The sequence below is a fragment of the Salminus brasiliensis genome, chromosome 3 (genome assembly GCF_030463535.1).
Source record: "Salminus brasiliensis chromosome 3, fSalBra1.hap2, whole genome shotgun sequence".
NCBI classification, from domain to species: Eukaryota; Metazoa; Chordata; class Actinopteri; order Characiformes; family Bryconidae; genus Salminus; species Salminus brasiliensis.
In genome coordinates, this window is record NC_132880.1 from 13,236,879 (window position 1) to 13,253,485 (window position 16,607).

The 16,607-nt window shown below is 38.3% G+C and overlaps 1 protein-coding gene across 1 annotated transcript; it reads left to right on the top strand.

Moving 5' to 3' along the window:
- The first annotated feature begins 3,989 nt into the window (after window positions 1–3,989).
- Window positions 3,990–16,598, top strand: pbxip1a (pre-B-cell leukemia homeobox interacting protein 1a). Its single transcript, XM_072675553.1, has 10 exons — window positions 3,990–4,108; window positions 5,031–5,117; window positions 7,285–7,369; window positions 7,492–7,565; window positions 8,031–8,727; window positions 8,854–9,084; window positions 10,630–10,658; window positions 10,801–10,863; window positions 11,699–11,861; window positions 13,576–16,598. Exons 2-10 carry the CDS (start codon window positions 5,052–5,054, stop codon window positions 14,538–14,540), a joined length of 2,373 nt encoding a protein of 790 aa, XP_072531654.1. The 5' UTR covers window positions 3,990–4,108; window positions 5,031–5,051; the 3' UTR covers window positions 14,541–16,598.
- The last annotated feature ends 9 nt before the right edge of the window (window positions 16,599–16,607 follow it).

Genomic DNA, 16,607 nt, shown 5'->3' on the forward strand with positions numbered 1-16,607 from the left:
ATTTTGTCTCCAGACTTTGCTCTTGCCATAATTCTGAGACAGTTTAGTCGTTATTTTTTTTATTTTTTATTTTTTATTAAACATTTCAAGGACGAAGCCTCGTAGAGAACGTAGTGAATGGTGCTTTGAAAGGAAGTAAAAAAAGAAAAAAGTAATATACCTACAGCACTGTAAAGCAAATACAGAAAATGGAGCACATATTTCAAAACAATCTGATTTTTTTTTTTTGGCACATTCAGATTTAAGAAGTTTAATTCAATCAAGAAATGATCAAAACACGGGGCAGAGTCTCTCCACTTACAACAATGCACATGATATTTAGCCAGCAAGAAAACAATATTCACTACTATCAGATGTTTTGTTGTTAATATCATTGATATAATACAAGACATGGTTAATATTAAAATTAAAAGCTACTTTTAAGGAAAGTATATATTTTTAAAAAGTATATATTTAGTAAGTATATATTATATTTATAAGTATATATTAAAGAAAGTATATATTTAGCCAGCAAGAAAACAATATTCACTACTATCAGATGTTCTGTTGTTAATGTCATTGATATAATACAAGATATGGTTAATATTAAAATTAAAAGCTACTTTTAAAGAAAGTATATTTTTTTAAAAAAGTATTATTTAGTAAGTATATATTATATTTATAAGTATATATTAAAGAAAGTATATATTTAGCCAGCAAGAAAACAATATTCACTACTATCAGATGTTTTGTTGTTAATATCATTGATATAATACAAGACATGGTTAATATTAAAATTAAAAGCTACTTTTAAAGAAAGTATATATTTTAAAAAGTATATATTTAGTAAGTATATAGTAAGTATATATTATATTTATAAGTATATATTAAAGAAAGTATATATTTAGCCAGCAAGAAAACAATATTCACTACTATCAGATGTTCTGTTGTTAATGTCATTGATATAATACAAGACATGGTTAATATTAAAATTAAAAGCTACTTTTAAAGAAAGTATATATTTTTTAAAAAGTATATATTTAGTAAGTATATATTATATTTATATGTATATATTAAAGAAAGTATATATTTAGCCAGCAAGAAAACAATATTCACTACTATCAGATGTTCTGTTGTTAATGTCATTGATATAATACAAGATATGGTTAATATTAAAATTAAAAGCTACTTTTAAAGAAAGTATATTTTTTTAAAAAAGTATTATTTAGTAAGTATATATTATATTTATAAGTATATATTAAAGAAAGTATATATTTAGCCAGCAAGAAAACAATATTCACTACTATCAGATGTTCTGTTGTTAATATCATGGTTAATATTAAAATTAAAAGCTACTTTTAAAGAAAGTATTTTTTTTAAAGTATATATTTAGTAAGTATATAGTAAGTATATATTATATTTATAAGTATATATTAAAGAAAGTATATATTTAGCCAGCAAGAAAACAATATTCACTACTATCAGATGTTCTGTTGTTAATATCATTGATATAATACAAGACATGGTTAATATTAAAATTAAAAGCTACTTTTAAAGAAAGTATATATTTTTTAAAAAGTATATATTTAGTAAGTATATAGTAAGTATATATTATATTTATAAGTATATATTAAAGAAAGTATATATTTAGCCAGCAAGAAAACAATATTCACTACTATAAGATGTTCTGTTGTTAATATCATTGATATAATACAAGACATGGTTAATATTAAAATTAAAAGCTACTTTTAAAGAAAGCCAGCTTTTAATGTCACTCCAAAAGTCACAAATTGATTGGAAACGGGACAAGTAGGGAAAAAAAGTGTTCTGAGGATTCGAGACAGGTTAGTCTTGGCAGTGTTGCCAACTCCTCAGTATGGAAATAGCTAACATCTGTCCTAAAGCTCGCTACAAGTGCTAAAGGCGATGAAGCTTTTTTTTGATCGCCTAATTTGCATAATTGTTCATTTCCTTGTATTTGGAGCCTTTTTGCCTTTGAAACAGGCCGTCACTTCTCAAATTGACTTAATGACTTTAATGCTTTGTCTAGATCCACATTACATAAATATTTTTCACATAAAGTGCGAAAATGTATTTTGTCATGTGTTGTTAAATGTTAGCATATCGAATTTAATCAAAAGCCTGTTATGTGGGGGGAACTGCTACTCGACGTTCAACCCTCCTCCTTTATCTGGGCTTGGGACCAAAAAGTGACCTTTGAATGAGACACTTTGGCAGATTTATTTTTTTTAAGTTATTTTTTTTTGTTTGTTTCTTTGTTTTCCTTCCTTTTTTAATTTTGGGTGAGTGAGTGACTGAGACTGTGTAAATTTAATGCAGTGGTGTATTTTCGTGTCTCTCTGAAGACTCGAAGCATTTATATTTACATCCCGCTCTGTAAATAGGGGGCGGGGTCAGCGGCGGCTTTGGGCATGCGCAGTTCATTTGCAGTGTGTCCGTGGAGCGGTGAGGGTCTGCTCTGACTGTGAGACCGAGTATGAAGAATTTTCTGCCATCAGCAGTGGAGGTCTTGCCTACCAGTCCATTTTTTTCTTCTTCATGATATTTCAAACAATGCATTTTGGTAATCCCAAAGTTTGACCAATGTCTCCAAAGGATTTGTTTTAGTTTTTAGCCTCATTATAGCTTCTATGACTTGATTTGAAATGGTAAACTGTGGCACAGAGGGGCATAACAAGGAAATATGTATATTTGTCCAAAACACTGTATATACAACTGCCAACCTACTAGCTTCTGCTCTCATTACTTATTTTATCAGCTCCACTTACTATAAAGGAGCACTTTGTAGTTCTATCATTTCAGACTGGAGTTCATCTGTTTCTCTGCAGACCACCACAGAGCAGGTCTCGGCACTGCAGTGACACTGACATGGTAGTGGTGTGTTGCGCTGGTGTGAGTGGATCAGACACAGCAGTGCTGCTGGAATGTTTAAATACTGCGTCCACTTGCTGTCCACTCTATTGGACACTCCTCCCTAGTTGGTCCACCTTGTAGATGTTAAGAAGCTCATCTGTTGCTGCGCAGTTTGTGTTAGTCTTCATCAGTGGTCACTGATGAAGGCGTTTGCCCACAGGCCGCTGTTGGCTGGATATTTCTGATTGGTGGACTATTCTCAGTCCAGCAGTGACGCTGAGGGGTTTAAACACTCCCTGCTGTGTCTGATCCAGTCGTACCAGCACAACACACACTAACACACCACCACCATGTCAGTGTCACTGCAGTGCTGAGAATGACCCACCACCCAAATACTACCTGCTCTTTGGTTGTCCTCTGGGGTCCTGACCATTGAAGAACAGGGTGAAATGAGGCTTACAAAGTATGCAGAGAAACAGCGTTTGTCCCGAGAAATTTTGTCACGCTCACACTGCTGTGCGTTTCGGCCTTTACAGTAAGGACTTAAAGAATTACAGTGAAATAGTGAAAGTACTTTTTAACAGCCCATCTTACAAACTGTAACACACTGGCATCCATGGATGAGGCCTTTTCGACCATTATTTGACCAGTATAAGCTTAATTCTCTTAGCTCCAGCCCCACAATTAGATATAGAGTATTTAACAGTGGATTTTACATTTTGTTCAACTTTTCCTATGTTATAGTGACCTGACAACTGACCTACAGTAGCCTTTTGCACGAGGCTTAACGAAAAAGGACAATGATGCAACATGAGGACAATGTAATTGGAAAGGGACAGTCCGCTGGGAAACCCCATACAAATTTAATACTGGCTAAGCAAACGTGTCAGTAAACTGCTGGAGATCGTCTCCCCTGCTCCCTATATATAGGATACATGCATGTTGGGATTTCACCACACTTAAGTTTCTCTCGTCAGTGATAAGACAAGAGCTGCACACGCTGGCACTGTCACCTGGAGCTGTCAATCACGGTGGAAACGAGCCGTTCGGTGGACACGACACTAGCGTTTGGATTGGCTGCCCCGCGGCTGTGGGCGGGACAGAGCGGGTCACGCAGTTTCCAATTGGAGAGCACAGGGAGAGCGGAGCCAGGCTGAATGTGACTCGGGATACCCAAAGTTAAGAAGTTTGGGGACACGGATGCATCAACGGATCGAAGAGGATTTTTAAAAATCGTGCTTTGTAGATATACACGGTATGACAGTTTTAGTAAATCTCCGCTTTTCCGTTGAGAGATCTGGCTGACTGTAGATCCATCTGGGAGTCTGAATGCTGTGTGTCGTGTTTGTCCTGGTTCTGGTTGGGATTATCCGCCTGTCTGCCTGCCTGGGTGGGGAAATGTGTAGCTAGCTAGCTAGCTAGCTAGTTTATCAAGATTTGTAAGGCAACAGCCGTAGCTATAGACTCACCCTACCAAAGCTAGCTAGCTAAATCTCAGCAGTGTGCTGGAGACAGGTTAGTGACGCTATTGTAGGATGAGCGTGCTTGCTTGCTAGCTAGCACCAAATAACTCGCTGCAGTCTTTCCATTTTTGGACACATTTGAGGGTCGCCTTACGAAGAGATAAGCAGGCGGAGTCCACGAAGCTAACGCTAGCGGTTCAGGGGACGTTCTGGGATTAACCTCTTTAGCTAGCTATCTGTCTAATCGTTGAACAGCCCTCGGGCCGTGTGCGTGTGTTTTTGTTGCTTGCCTGTTACGTAAGAGCCAGTTGCTCTGATGACGCTCGCGGAGAAGCTTGTCTCGACGAACGACGTGTGCACATACACACCCCCCTTCTGTATTGTCGTTTTTTTTTTTTTTTGGAAGGTTTGAAGGCCCCTGTACGTGTTTTGACTGCACAGGTCAGTTTAGTTTAGCTGGCCTTCAGTAGAGGTTCTTAAGGCTGTACGGTTTGTGTCACAGGGCAGACATCCTCTCGGTGTGTTGGCTAGCTGTGCACCCCTGTCTGCTTACCTGCCTGCTTATCCATCCATCCATAAAGAAATCTCCACTTCCTATCACGGCTTCAGCCATGATTTACTAAACAACTGCATGACTTGGATGTCTTTTCCTGGCATTGATAGACTGTGTGGTAATGCTGGAAATAGTAAATGCTGTGCCTTTATCTTTTCCAGGTGCTGAGCCACTAGACAGTGATGTCTGATAACAGCACCGGCAGCAGTGGGTCTTCAAGTAACAGCTGGACTCTCCTTTCCCCTGAGGTAAGCAGTCAGAAACAGTGTGGCACGTGCCAGTACACTATAGATCATGACAAATTACAAATAGAAGCATGTGTTTATAGAAAACATAGACAGGTACATTCTTTTTAGAACGTGTTGCTCTTAATGGCATACCAGATTCCCTTTTTAGAACAATTCTAACAAGCCTATGTACCCCAACATCATATTCAGGGCCTGTCCATTATTTTACTAGCACGTGACATTCATTAGGTGAGCCACCAGAGAGCTGAAGGATTGAGTGAATAGCACCGCTGTCCTGTGAAAAACATCTTTATTCTTGTCTGTTTTTAGTGTCCTCCATGGTTTAAACCCTGTAGCTGCTCAGTACACTGTGTAAATAATCCTGGGTCAATAGATCATCTAATAGATCATCAGCTTGCATCTACTTGGGTGACAAAGCAGGAAGGAGGGAGCGGTGAGCAGTGGAGTTTTCAGTTGGAGCGCACTCACCCTCAGTTCGGTTAGCCTCAGTGTGCCGTTCAGCTAGTCATGCAAACTTTGCAATGCAAAATCATTTTTTTTTCTTCTTCTTCTTCTTCTTCTTTTTCAAGGATTGAACATAAAAAATACTACAACATGAAATGTAATGGCTTTCAAATATTAAGCATTTTAAATGATTCTTAAAGTATTTCTTCCTCACCTCTCCAAGAGCTCATGTGATCAACTAATCATGGCCCTTTACATGGTGCTGGTGTTTGCCCTAAAGAGGAATTATCAGTTCTAAGTGGATATTATATTACATTACAGGAGAACTTGCTTATAAATCAGAAAAGCCTGATTACATGGACTTTAAATTCAGGAACCATAATAACTACACAGAATTTCCTACACAGGAACAGAATAATTTTACATGTATAGCACTGTTAACTACTAACTTGGTATTAGTATTAAATCGGTAGAGTGATGTTTATAGACATTTGCATTTATGGCATTTAGCTGACGCTCTTATCCAGAGCAACTTACAAGGTTACCCATATTACAGAGGTGGGCCAATGTAGTGTTAGGAGTCTTGCCCAAGCACTCTTATTGGTGTAGCGCAGCATAGTCGTCCAGACCAGGAATTGAACCCTGGTCTCCCACATGGTGTGGTATGCTATATGTTGCACCACACCATCCACTAGATCAGAGAAATATAACTGTTTATACTTTCTAGTTATTCTAGTGGCAACCTTTCTGCTAAGGCATTTGACTTACTTCACAGCTGTGTGGATTTTGTTATATAGCATGATTACATAAACCCAGTTAAGTCACACCTTCAATCAGTTCAGACATTTTACTTGGAGAACCACTGAACCCTATCACCAGTAGCCATTTTAGCAACCATCAGGGGCAGTTACTTTGTTTTGGATGTTTTGGACAAACACTTTCACTAATTAGTCAAGGTGTCAATTATTTGTATCAGTATTTCTTTCAGTGTCTTAATCTTGTAGACTGTAGATATCTTTAATATGACCTATACCATAGTGTTAATGTGTACGTTTGCATTAAACATTACATTAGATGATAATATCGGCTTTATAAAAAGCACAATGCTGTTTAATCTGATCAAATTAGCCCTAGCTCTGAGCATGCTAACCAAAGACAAAAGACCAAAGGTTTGTGTTGGACACACGTGCTGTGAATACGCACATACACACTAGTGAACAAACACAGCCAGTGCTATTATGAGTACATGTGTCAGGAACAGTGGGGTTGTTGGGTTAAGGGTCCAAGGGTCTTGCTGAATCCAGGTATCAACCCACAACCTGGTCATTAACCGCTGAGCCACCACTGCCCCAACAGGAACATAATTAGCTTTGTTCAATTGAATTTATTGTTCAATTTGGATATGATATGATACACACTGTAATGTCACAGCCCTAATTGCTTTCTCTCCCAGTAGTGACTGTTGTAATAAATCTCTAATAAAAAACTAATTCTGTGGATGATAACAGTATCACATGAAGCACATGCAAATATCATTAAACCCTACACCATTATCTAAAACTAAAACTTATCTAAAAAGCCAGTCTCTATGAGCACACTACTCCATTGCTATGTGCTCAGTGATAAATCATCTTGAGTAGCAACACTTATGCATTTTAGAAATTTGTATTAGGAAGCATAACCTTGTTTCTTAATGCTCAGAAATCGGGGTAATTTATTTCAGGAAGCTGCAATTGACGCTGCTGGATCAGTGGATGATGGGACGGAGAGTATTGGTGATGCACCAAGCCTTTCAGAGGAAGTTGCAGGTCACCTCCTTAATTCAAGTGTATATATATATATATCAGCTGGGATTATATTAATGAGGAAATAATCGCTATTTAAGAAATATAGTGGAACATTTATACGCATCACACCTGTTGTTCCACAGGAAGCTCTTTGGAGGTGAAGCCCAGTGAGGGTGAAACTCCACTGGATACAGTCTTGTCTGAAGAAGGCCATCAGGTTAGAGCCTAATATTATGTCCTTGGATGTAAAAAGTCATCCATTATTACTCTTGATTTACATGATTTACTCTTAGAAATGTACATAAATGTATGGCTGCATGTAGACAGTATAATGTATAATGTATATACAGGCAATAGTAGTTGAGAATATGGAACAAAAATCAGCAGAATCCATAAAAAAAAAATAAGTACAATACTTATGTATATTGTTGGAGACTTGTAAAGGTTATTAATCAAAGTCAGATTTAACAGTGTTTAAAATAGACCATTGTTCTTTTTTTGATAGTCAATAGAACAATCATGCTGGACCCTGTAAACAAAAGCATGAACATATTTACAAAATAAATGGACAGTCCCTTTAATACAGAAGTGTATTAATGACTTTGGAGCTTTGTAATGACTTTTTCATTTAAATGATGACCGAATTTCATAAAATGAATGTAAAATGTTCTTTGATTTACAGGTTTGTCAGGAAACCTCCCCAGAATTTTCTGATGAATGCACAGCGTCTGACATTGCAGCCGTTGAAGCTGACCCTGAGATTTGTGCTCCCATCATCCATGATACTATAACAAGCTCTCCTCCTGACAATGATCTCCTTGGTGCCGTTCCCTTTAGCATAGCCACAGAATCCTCACTCTTTCTTTCTGAGGAATCTGTGCTTGAGCAAGAGACCTTCCCTGATGTACAGCCCACTTTTGAACTTTCTCCCAAAGAAAGCCCTGCCTCTGAAACTTTAGCTGAGGAGACCTCTTCCCCCGAACCAACAGAAATGCCCTTCTCCCCTGAAAGCCCTGATTCTCCTTTTTCTAATGTTCCAGCAGATATGAGCCCAATCCCTGCTGTTAGTTGTACCTCTGCAGTCCCTGTGGTAGATATTCACGCTGAGGTAACCCCTGTCTCTGAAAGCCCATCTCCAAGTCTGCCCTCTGAAGCTGATTTCGGGTCTGTAGCAGAACGCCCGCTGTCTGAGGGCCCGCTGTCTGAGGGCCCGCTGTCTGAGGGCCCGCTGTCTGAGGGCCCGCTGTCTGAGGGCCCGCTGTCTGAGGGCCCGCTCCCAGAAACTGTTGCTTCCTCTGTTTTGGAAGAAGAGGAGCCTGACATACAGGGAGAAGAACTTGAACTGTCAGAACAATCAATAGATGATGTGAGGGAACCAGGTAGAGTATGAAGTGAAAGAGATGCTCAGCATCATATAGTCATATATATATAATCATATAGTGTGAGTCATGTCCTCAGTCCCTCCCTAATAATTCTTCATTCTTTCCCACAACTGTCCTTTAAAGAAACTCTTGGTGCAGATGTCTCCGTGGACCATCCAGACGAGGGTGACGGTCTGCGGCTTCGACATGTGCAACAAACTGAGGTCCGGAGACAGAGCTCAGATGAGGAAGAGGAAGAAGAAGAAGAGGAATTTAAGCTGCCTGAGAAGAAAGAGGAGAAATCGGGCTTCTCACTGAATCATCTCATCGTTGGAGCTCTGGCACTTTTGTGTCTTGGCTCTCTTTTCTTCTCAGGCAAGTTGTACAGTAGGGATGCTAGCCCTCATAAAGCATTCTGTAGACTGTGAAAGACTAATACTGCTACAATTGTCAAGCTTTTGGGTTGCATCTAGTTTCAGGAAAAAGTAGACAAAAAGGTCACCAGTATGCATTTGAAGGCTGTAAATAGAACTGTAATATCTTGGCAATGTCAGGCCAGTTTCACACATACTAATCTGAAGGGTGTGTGATATTTTGACACCCGTGCTTGCTGCCCGTCATGTCTGTGATGTGTACCAGAAGAGTTTTTTGGAGAATAGGCTTAAACAACAAAAAAAAAAGATATAAAAGATAGAATGATAAAAGGACAGTTCTGTAATTAATGTATGTGTGCGAATATTTAAAGTAAATACTTATCTATATTGTGCTACATGCACTAATTTTCTGGCAGATCTGCAGACTCAAAACAACTACCAAATTGTGAGCCTGTAAACAAAAACATCATGATCATTTATTTATTGTTTGTTGCTTGGAATGTCTGTATATCTTGCTTATAAGCAGTGAAGATTGGACTGCAGCATATGATGCCAAATCCGGTGTATAAACAATAACTACATGTTTTGCTACACACCCCCCCCACACACACACACACAAACTCTTGGGCTATCAGTCATCCAATTTACAAGCATCCATACGCAATGCCGGGCCTATTGTAAAGTGTCCAGGCCTGTTTACAATCTGATTGTATAGTTGGTAAAGTTGGGTTAGTTTAGGGTAAGTTTCCAAGTTTTAATTTCCTGTATTTTAACTCAAACCAAACTTTACAGTTGTGTTATTAAATTGTGTTGTGTCTCCAGGTGTCACGGTCGACCAGGCTGGTGGTAGGTATAGAGGTTGCACTGCTAGATGGCAGTATAAGCTCATGTGTTGCCTAGAGGTCCTAGAGTCTTGGTGCTGATTCAGGGCTGTCTTCCTGCAACAACTGTTACTTCTACCTCTTGGAATTTGGTCCTTGAGCGAAGGGCAGCCTCTACCAACACATGGGCTTAACTCTAAAAAAGCATTTTAAATGCACTACTCACAGTATTGCTCTTGTGCTTAGCGGTGTGTCACTCGTAGCATTCCTCTTTTTATAATCCATCATTACCTAAGTATACCTAGCAGATGTACTGTGTGTAGCAGTAATAGACCGTCATGGATAAACTGCATTGTGTACTTATGAATTTACTTGTTGTGCCAATGTAACCCTGTACGTAATTAAAGTTGCTTTGCTTTTTAATCTACATTGCTTTTAGATGTAGATTAAAGAATGGAATTATAACTTATATCAGTAGATATTTTTATCTAATAAACATGGATCTGTTTATTCTCTTTATTCTCTGTTTAAATGGAAATGTGTTATGGCTCTGAATTTCTTAGGCAGTTTCTTTTACCCCCGATGCATTCTTTGTTGTGCAGCATTGCAGCATGTGACAGTGCATGGATGAATTTTTGGATGAAGTCTTATTTCTAGTAAATTCTTCTCTTTTGTCTTTTTTGTCTCTGGTTTTGTCTCTCTATACTTTTCCCCCATCTGAATAGATTTTGATGGCTCAGAGCTAAGTGACCAGGTTAGCTGTGTTCTACATATTCTCTTGTATTGTGTATTGGCACATTGGCATTACCTTAAAACACTGTAATTTGCGCATTCTTATTTGTCCCACTGATGGAAAACATTATCTAATCTTTTCTCCACATCTTTTTCCACTCCAGGAACTTGCTGAAAAACTTGCTCAAGAAAACAAACAGATTTCCATACTAGAGGCACAAATACAGGTTAGGACATGATAACAATTCCCTTTTGTTTTGTAATCCTTTCTTATCTTCTTCGTCTATTTATTTATTAATTCTGAAATTTGTCCAACAATGTTAACCATTCATACAATGCATGTCACATACTTTTGAAAGGAAAAAAAAAAAAAAAAAAAGAGAGAAAGAAATGTATAAAAGGATGTGAATGTGAGTACTGACCAGTATATAAACTATTTGTGCCTCTCTGCTACAAATGAAAGTGAAACTTGATGCAGAGGTAGCAGGCTTTCAATCCAAATACATACAAATATCTGCATCACCCTAAACATAATCTTGTGAAAAGTGTCTGTGGTGAACAAACATATAATTATTGAACATAAAGTAATACAGTATTGCCAAGTGGCCAAGTTGAATAGAGTTGATTATGTACTTCAAAATAGTGCTGTACACAAGACGAAAGGAGGCTTTTGTACAAAGACAGGGCAAAAAAAAGTGCATATGATACTGTTGGTGATGCTACTTGATGGTGAGCATTATATAAATTCTGTAAGCACAGTTGTTCTCTCCAATGGGAGAAACTTGCCAAACGTCCATTACAGTCAAGCATTTATTAACAGATTGCACAATTTGGACAGATGCTGACTTCATATTGACAGTGTTCATCAGTACCCCTCCGGACAGGAAAATGGCCTATGGGCTGTCCTGGCATTAAACACCCATTAACAAACTAACTCTCCAGTGGACAGAGAGTCTGGATCTAGTTTGTAAACGTAACAAGCTTGATGTCCTTTTTGATTGTGCACATTTAAGCCTCCGAATGTGTCCTATATGCTTGTGAACTGTTTTATCCTTTTCCCAGTCCCAAAAGGAAGAGTTGGACAAGGCACTGAGGATGACTGCAGATAAAGGAGCTACAGACAAAGAAAATGCTAAGATGAAAGAAGAACTATCTGTGTTGCCTGCTCTAAAAGAAGAACTAGAAGCACTTAAAGCCAGAATCAGTGAGCTCACACAGCTAACGGGTATAGTGAGAATTTCTTCCTCTTTGAGCCTGAGCAATTTACATGTAATAGTTGTAGGTATGTGTTAAGAATATCCAATGTATTATTTCTGTCTTGCTGCGTCATAGTAATGATTCTTGTTTTAGCCATTTATTCAGCTCATGGGGTGTTACTGAAACTTTGTATTTTGTGCTACTGGTCATTAAAAAGGTGTTAAAGTACATGGGTGCAGTCGTATTAAAATCAAAAAGACATCTTTTGATCTGTATTTCATCTACACAGACAGTATCTAGATAGGTCACTCAACTATAGCTTCAAGCAGAAGCGAACTGTGTCTTAAACCTGCATGAACACTCCCAACCACCCATCCTCTTTACTAAGCCAGTTGCTAAAAATGGTGGCCATAGTCTTGGGATAGTTTTGAAACCTTCTATGTATTTGAATAGTCATTTCACCAAGCTAACTAGTCCTTTAACCATGTAAGGATGCAAAAAAATAAGTAAAAAATTGGTAAGGGCAAGGAATTATACAAGACAATCTATTTGTGGGGCTAACTTTTTTTAACAAGCCTGAAAACAATGAAATGTAACGTAACATTGTTTGCAGATTGGGAAGTTGCATAGGCCTGATGCATAAAGCAAATTATGTAGCATCTAAAGTTTAAATATGTATCACCTGGACATCTCTGTTGTATTTATTATGTAGTATCAAAACATACCATTATTTAGTTTTATAACATTATCATCAGCTCTACATGACAGATTACCTATGCTAGCATATATGTTTACATTTTACAATTGACTGTTTTAATACTCTGCAGGCTGTACCATCTAACTCCGAGGGGATGTTAAGGAATTGCTTTTGGTAAAAAAAAAATTATATCATTTAAAGCAATAGTAAATTGTTGCATTGTTGACATACTTGACATGACAATGATAAGACACATAACAAACAAGCAAACAATCAATTTCCATTTCACCTTTCCATTTCCAATGGCTGAAGTCTTCAGTATCTCCTTTCTAAATGATGGAAATGGAAATAAAAGCATATTGGATTGTTGTACTGCCTGTCTAATAAGCAGCACACACAATTCTATTGTTACAGATACACACTTTAGCCTAGCACTCTACAGTTAGATATGATTTACCAAATGTATTCTTGAACTAGAAATGCATTAGAATGGAAAGATAGCTTATTGAGTCACTTGGCTAATGTAGTTTTGAGGGATAATCCACACTGCTTAAATTAAGAATGTCCTGACATGTCATCTTTATTTAATTTGAGATGAGGGTCTCGATGAAGGTTTCTAAATGGTGGGATTACTAGTTCTGAAGTTGGTTAAAATGGCATTATTAGAACAGAAATGGAATGAAATTGCATTTTGTTTAATGTAAGGAACTGAGGAAAGTGAAAAAGGACAGTTAGCATAATAGTTGAAACACTGAGAAATTATGCTGTGTTTCAGGCCCTCAGGAATTGAACAAATTGATGAGCATTAATCAATAGTGTTGACGATTGCTGGTCAGTCTAAGTCATCGTACTTGTACAGTCACTGTTTACGTTAAGAAACACCTAATCATATAAAATATTTAATATGGGAAAGGACTAACCTTTTCCTTGGATTGTCTAAATATACCAGCAGGTAAAGGAATTTAATTCTGTTCACTTTGTGCAATTGTATTATTGGTCTTATTATGATCATAAAGTTGAATCATATTCATTTTGTTCCCTTTAGCTGAGGAACCCTCTGAAACCTCTTCAAGCTCTGCACCATCTTCGCCTGGTGTTCCTAGAGACGGTCAGGGTCCTTCAAGCCCTGATGGTTGGTGGGATAAGCAAAAGGAGCTGAAGAGACAAAAATCTCTCTTGGAAGAAAGTAGAAAGAGATTGGAAGGGATAAAGAAACATGGTTGGCACAAAAAGGGAGTGAGGGAGAGTTTGGTTGAGCTGCAGCAGAGGCTCTCCGAACAGGTGGACCACATGGGCAAGAGAGATGAGTGGAAGAGAAAGCACAAGGAGCACAAGGAGGAAAAGAAGGTGTGGGCTGAAAAAAGTAACCAGTGGAAAGCAGAAGAGATAGAGAAGAGAAAGGAGTGGAAGCTTGGCAAAGACAAGCATGATGGCAGCTTGAAACACAAAGAACACTTCAAGAAGGACAGCGAGGAGTGGGACCATAAAAAGAATGAGAGGAAGATGGAGCGAGAGAGAAGGAAGCAAGAGAGAGAGCCCTGGCAGACTAAGTCTGACCACCACCATAGTCATCATAAACATCAGCAACAGCATGAGTCCATGGACTACTGGAAACGGCAAGAAGAAAAACTCTGGAGGAACCAGAATCCTCCCGAGAGCTGCAATGGTGTGACAGACTGTGCTGATGCAGAGGGACTCATTCCTGTCAAGCTGTCGGAGTTCGATGCTCTCCTGGAAATCTACCTAAGCAAATTGGAAGGTGTGGCAAAAGAGAACCTAGAAGCTCTTCGGCGGCTCATTGCTCAGTTCTTCCCTGGTGACATCTTCAGCCATGACAGCATGCTTTTTAGCGAGTTTGCTGAAGATGTAGCAGACATATTGGAGGACCTGGCAGATGTTTTGAAGGACAAACAGCAGGAAGATGACGATGACGCTCTGGAAGAGGAAATGGAGCAGTTTAAGAAGGAGGCACTGTGGAAATTTGCTGCCTCTGTTGCTCTGGGAGGATAAAAATGAGCCACACGAAGGAAAAAAATATACCACACCAAAATGAAATGACTGGGAAACATTCCTGGGAAACCCCAGGCTAGTTGGACTCTAACTATAGTCTGCCTGTAGTGTGTGCAAAGAGTGTCTTTCTGGAGTCTTGTCATTTAGTGAAATTCCACCTGTATGTCGGGCGCCCTGTTGTGAGCTACCTCCGGTCCTCTTGCTTGCTGTGTAAAGCATCAGTAACATTTGGAGTTCATTGTTGCTTCTTAGTGTCGCATGAAATCCATTCATTTTCAAAAATAATGGATCCTCTGCCCCCTAAGCGAGTATGTTTTAATATGTCGGAGGTGAACCAAGAATGTATGGATTTGTTCCGGCTGGTTTGGACAACCTGTATCTGTTTACACTCATGCTGTGATATTGCTGACTTGTTGAGTGTCAAACTGGTTTGTTCCCTGTATACAGTTGCACTTATAATTATTAAACCCCAATGCGAATCAGTTTAAATAGCAAAATTGACAAATGTTCAGCTGTAGACAGTTGACCAAATAGAGAATAACAATGTAAATAGCTCTCCTCAACTAATACAACAAATGTTTTCTCCAAATTCAACACAAAATGCCACTTTTCCTTATCCCACTAAAGATTTGAGTAAGGTAACCGTGACAACCCCTCCAGAATCTTACAGGACTTCTTCTGAAACCAAGTCTGGGTACACTTTGAGGTATGCTTGGAATTATTGCCCTGTTGGAAGGAGCCACCACAATGCCTCACTGTAGACTGGGTGTTCTTTTCAGCGTAAGCTTCGTTCTTCCTCCTCCAGACAGTGTACTGATCCCGCAACATTTTGTGATTCTGTTCTTTGGCGCGATGAAACAGAACTAGAATGGTACATCTGGAGAATTAAGAATGAAACAGACGCTTAAAGGAACACCCAAGCCTACAGTGAAGCATGGCGGTGGCTTTTTAATGCTTTGAGAGTTATCCCAGGCATTCCTTAAAGTCCGCCAAGCCATGGTTTCAAAGTCCTGGACGTCTTGGATTGGTAGTCAACCCTATTGAAAATCTTGTGGGATTTAAAGAAGGTGGTTGCCGCACACAAACCCAAGAATATTAGTGAACCATATTATTGAGGCCATTGCCCATGAGGAATGGGCTAAAATTCCTCAGGAACGCTGCCAGAGGCTAATGTCTGGCTATGCATCATGTTTGCAGCAAAAGGTGCTCTACGAAGTAGTTATTTAAATTGTTCTTGTTTGAAATTTTGCTAATAAACTTCATTTGTAATGGGGACCGAATAATTTTGCTAGCAACCGTATGCACGACCACTTTATTAAGTTGCTTTTAAATATTAATATGACCTGAGCACTGCTGTAAAAGTTTTTATTTTGCCTCTTGAGGGAAGTTCTGAGCTGACATGAGGAAGAACTGAAACTTGCTACAATCTGTAGGGGAACATGAATAAAATGTCATCAGTGTGACAAAATAATTAAACTACCTACTGCACTGAACAATCTTATCCACATTCGTACTGCAGTCTGTTACTAAAGTAACTGAAGGGGGACAACCTTGTTAATGTTAATGTGCCTTTATTTGAGTGACATTCTGGTAGTCAAATTATTACCATTTTATTGTTTTAAATCTACACCTGCGTTGAATGAGGGTTTAAGATATAAAAGATAGGTTGTCCAAAGTATTGGATAGAGTGTGTGTGTATGTGTGTGTGTGTGTGTGTTTGTCTTGATTCTATTTTAGGAGAACAGCCATTGTATTAAATCATTGACATACTTTGTTAGTGTTTTGAATATTTATTTTAGTGTGTGTATATAATGGGCTTTCATTAGACCAATATGTAAATATTAAAAAATTATATATATAATAAAAATAACTAAATGAATACTAAATTGGGGCTGATTGAGTTAACACCAAAATCCTATGTAATGCTAAATTTCTTGCCGAAAATTAATTTAATCCAATGGCTGGCATGGATTCAGACAATAAATGAAAGTGGAAAATTAATCACTATGAAGCAGTTTAGAATGTCAATAAAAATGTGATGTACCACTATTTAAAAAAGGGAGTTTC